This window comes from Chrysochloris asiatica, unplaced genomic scaffold, assembly GCF_000296735.1.
Source record: "Chrysochloris asiatica unplaced genomic scaffold, ChrAsi1.0 scaffold00020, whole genome shotgun sequence".
Lineage (NCBI taxonomy): Eukaryota > Metazoa > Chordata > Mammalia > Afrosoricida > Chrysochloridae > Chrysochloris > Chrysochloris asiatica.
This window is the reverse complement of record NW_006408538.1, coordinates 17,929,515-17,933,468: the sequence shown is the minus strand read 5'-3', so window position 1 is coordinate 17,933,468 and position 3,954 is coordinate 17,929,515. Positions and strand designations below refer to the sequence as shown.

The window sequence follows — 3,954 nt, the reverse complement described above, 5'->3', positions numbered from 1 at the left end:
GCACTTAACAACAACAACAACAATAAAATAGCAAAACCAGTTCCTATAGATTGCTTTTCAACCTTGTGATTAAGAGTTCCATACCTAATTCTACATTGCCCTGCATTGCCCCAGATCACTAAGAATTCTCTGCTTTCTTTCCTTTAGAGTGAGGATGACAGTCAGCTTTCATTTCATGGTGTGGCTTATGTTAATATGGTACCATTGCTGTACCCGGGTGTGAAGAGGATTCGGGGAGCTTTCCATGTTTACCCTTATCTAGACAGTACGGTGTATGAAAAGGTAAGCAAAAAGACATAGATTCATCATTCGGAGTTATCCTTATATGTATGTATTTACTTCAGTCATTAGTTGACACATCTGCACAACTGATATTTGGAACCAGTTGGTATGCTAGGATGTTAAATATAGGACCTCACAGTCATTTTGACATTGAACTTTAGAAACTTAAGGATATTGAATGGTAAAAGTTAGAAACAACCCAAACATCCATCAATAGGTGAACAGAAAAACAGATTTGAGTGTTATATTCATAGAATGCAATGCTGCTCAGCAATGAAAAGGAACCAACTATTAATATACATTTAACAACATGTCTGTATCACAAGTTGTTGTTGTTATTAAGTGCTGTCAAGTTGGTTCTGACCCATAGTGACCCTGTATAGGGTTTTCAAGGAGCAGCTAGTGAGCTTCACTAGTGCTTTAAACTAAAAAAGGAAGTCACATAAAAGAGTGTACATACTATAGGTATCTGTTTATATACCATTCTTGGATACTACTCTAGCGACAGAAACCAGGTATCAGTGATTATCGAGAAAAAGGATGGAGGGAAGGAAGAATTACAAAGGAATGTAAATTTATATTAGGGGTGATAGAAATGTTCATTATCTTGTTTATGGGATGTTTCAAAGATATATACATATATGTAAAAATGTATTGATGTGTATACCTTATATAATTTATTATACTTCAATTTCAATTCAAGAACTTTAGAAACAAAACAGTTAAGATAATGAAAGAAGTTTGTTACATTAGTTATACAGAACTGTAAATCCATGTGCTGATTAATGAGTTAGAATATTGATTGCTTATTTTTCAGGTATTAAAACATTAATAACTAGTATGGTCCTGTAGGGATTCCTGGTGTTGTTGCCATGGAGTCATAGCAACCCTGCATCAAGTTTCCAGGTTGGTGGGTTTGAACCACCAGTCTTGTTATTAGTAGTCCTTGAATAAATTAGTACTTCCTTGGATAAATCCTTACAAAGTAGGATTTCTGGTTCAAAGAGCACTGGTATGGAAAGGTTTACTCACTTAACAAATGTTACTGCCGTTAGTGCCATTGAGTTGATTCTGACCCATAGTGACCCCGTACAGGGTTGCCGAGGAGTGACTGGTGCAAAAAATTTATACCACTTTATACTTCTACCAGCAGTGAATGATAACTGCTGTTTTACCACACTTTTGCCAATCATGGGCTCTATCGTGTTTTAAAGTACTGTCAAATTTGATGAATAAAAGAGTATTTTATTGCTATTTAAATTTGCTTTTCCAAAACATTATAAGTAAGGTTAATTGTTTCTGTTTGTGTTTACTGGCCATTTGTACTTCCTTTCTGAACTGCTGGTTCATGTACTTTGCCCATTTAAAAAATATTGGTGTATTTTTTCTATAGATTTAAAAGAGTGCTTTATATATTGTTATATAATAGCAATATTAACTATCTTTGTGCAAATAGTTTCCCCACTTATTTTGTGCTTTTGTTTATAATGGTTTCTTTAACACATAAAAGTTTTTTTTTTTTTCTTTAATTGTGAATTGAGTGAAGGTAAACAGACAAGATCATCAGCTTTACTTTCACCCAATCATACGTTTTGTTTCATCTCAATGATTACACTCCCTTCCTGTAACAACAGTTATCCTGCTTCCACCTTGTGACTTCCCTTTTACATCTTATTTTTCCCAAGTGAACAAAGAAAAAATATTTGATCTACATATACAAAACATATGTATATTCATTTAAATGTCCAAAGGACACAATTTGCCAGCAAGCCAGCTGTCCAGAGGCACAGAGCCTTTCTCAGGCCATGGGTCTAGAGTCCTCAGCTGCTCTCTCTCTGTCACCACCTCTGCCACTGTCTCTGTTACTGCCTTTTTGGATAGGATTTCACATTCCATTCACACTCTTCCTTCTTGATGGTCCTGGGGTCTGCTCTTCCTGAAATGAAAGATTAACTGCTATTCCCTTTTTGTACATATTTTCTACCATTACAGCTGTGACAATTATGATTAATCCTGCTAACAGTTACTCACAATTGAATCATAAAATCCTATCACCATTATCGCCCATCCCCTTTCACCAGATCCATCTGGAAAGAGGAAAACTATTTAGTGGGGATGACCTGACTGCCCTCATTCTGAAACTAAGCACAGTCATGAAAGCTTATAAACTGGCCACGCTGTGCTTTTGTGGTCCCCCCATTTTTGATAGTCAATGTCTGAGTTTTCCATACTTATTAACCCAGTGCTCTGAGGAAATAAGCTTGATCCTTAATATGAAGAATCCTTCCATTTCATTTGGAATTTTGAGCATCTACATCCATAAACAAAGGTCCAGTTCATCAAATTGCAGCAATTTATGCTTGCTCTCAGTATCAAAATTCTTTATCTTTATCTGCTTGAGTCTGTTCAGCTAGCCATTCAAACTAGGTCAAATGGGTACTGTCTGCAAGTTCTGGAGCTCTTACACATTTCCCCACGCTTCAGACTAGCTGGCCGCGTCACTCTCAGCTCTAGTCCCCAGTGGCTAGATCAGTGTCCATGGGTCCAGGAGTTCACACATCTCCCTAAACTTCAGACCAGCCAGCCCTTCCTCTCTCTCTTTCTCATCTCAAGGTCAACAGCTGTCAGTGGAATATGGCCAAACTCAGCCTGTGTCTACACTGCTACATTTCCCCAACTTCCACTCACAAGTAGACCAGGACAGTCACCAGCGAACATACTTGCGTACTTGTGGGTTCCCTTTGAGTTTCTGTTTTAGAAAGGGTTACCATTATTTTTGAAGGATAGATTGGTTGGATATAGAGTTCTTGTAATTAAGTGTTTTATTCTTTCAATACTTTGAATATGTCATTCCACTGACTAAAGTCATGGTATTTTCGATAGCCTTATATGCATGTGAAAGCTAGACAATGAATAAGGAAGATAATAAAAGAACTGATGTTTTTGAGTGATGACATTGGAAAAGAATATTGAAAGTACCATGGACTGCCATAACAACAGACGAATCTGTGCTTGAAGAAGTACAGCCAGAATGCTCCTTAGAAGTCAGGATGACAATACTCGTCTCTCATACTTCAGACATGTTGTCAGAAGGGACCAGTCCTTGGAGAAGGACATCATGTTTGGTAAAGTGGAGAGTCAGTTAAAAAGAGATGGATTGGCACAGTGGCAGCAGCAGTAGGCTCAAGCTTAACAACAATTGTGAGGACGTTGCAGGACTGGGCAGTATCGGTATGACTTGGACCTGACTCAGCAGTACCTAACAAGAATAAGATAATAAAAAGTCAGTTCTCCCTAAAGTTATCTATAGATTGAATACAGTTCCTATTAAGATCCTGCCAGATGTTTTTTGCTGATTTTAACATTTACGTGAAAATGCAAAGAATCTAGAAGAGACAAAAATTGTTGTGAAAAATGACTCAATTTCAAACTTTATTATAAATCTACAATAATCAAGACAAAAGTGATATTGGCACAAGAGCATCCATATCAGTCAATGGAATAAAACTGAAGGTCCAGAAATAAATCCAACATTATGGTCAATTGAGTTTGATAAACGTATTTATATGGTTCAATAAGGAAAGAATAATTTTTTCTACAAGTAAAACAACTGGACATTTATATGCAAAAAAAGAAAGATTTTATCTCACACTGTATATAACAATAAACCCT

The 3,954-nt window shown here is 36.6% G+C and overlaps 1 protein-coding gene across 1 annotated transcript in view; it reads left to right on the top strand.

Moving 5' to 3' along the window:
* Positions 1-3,954, top strand: part of TTC18 (tetratricopeptide repeat domain 18) — a 116,016-nt gene that overhangs the window by 45,667 nt on the left and 66,395 nt on the right. The window contains exon 8 of the mRNA XM_006837471.1: positions 148-282. Within this exon, the coding sequence (XP_006837534.1) occupies positions 148-282 (135 nt within the window). The remainder of the gene's footprint in view (positions 1-147; positions 283-3,954) is intronic.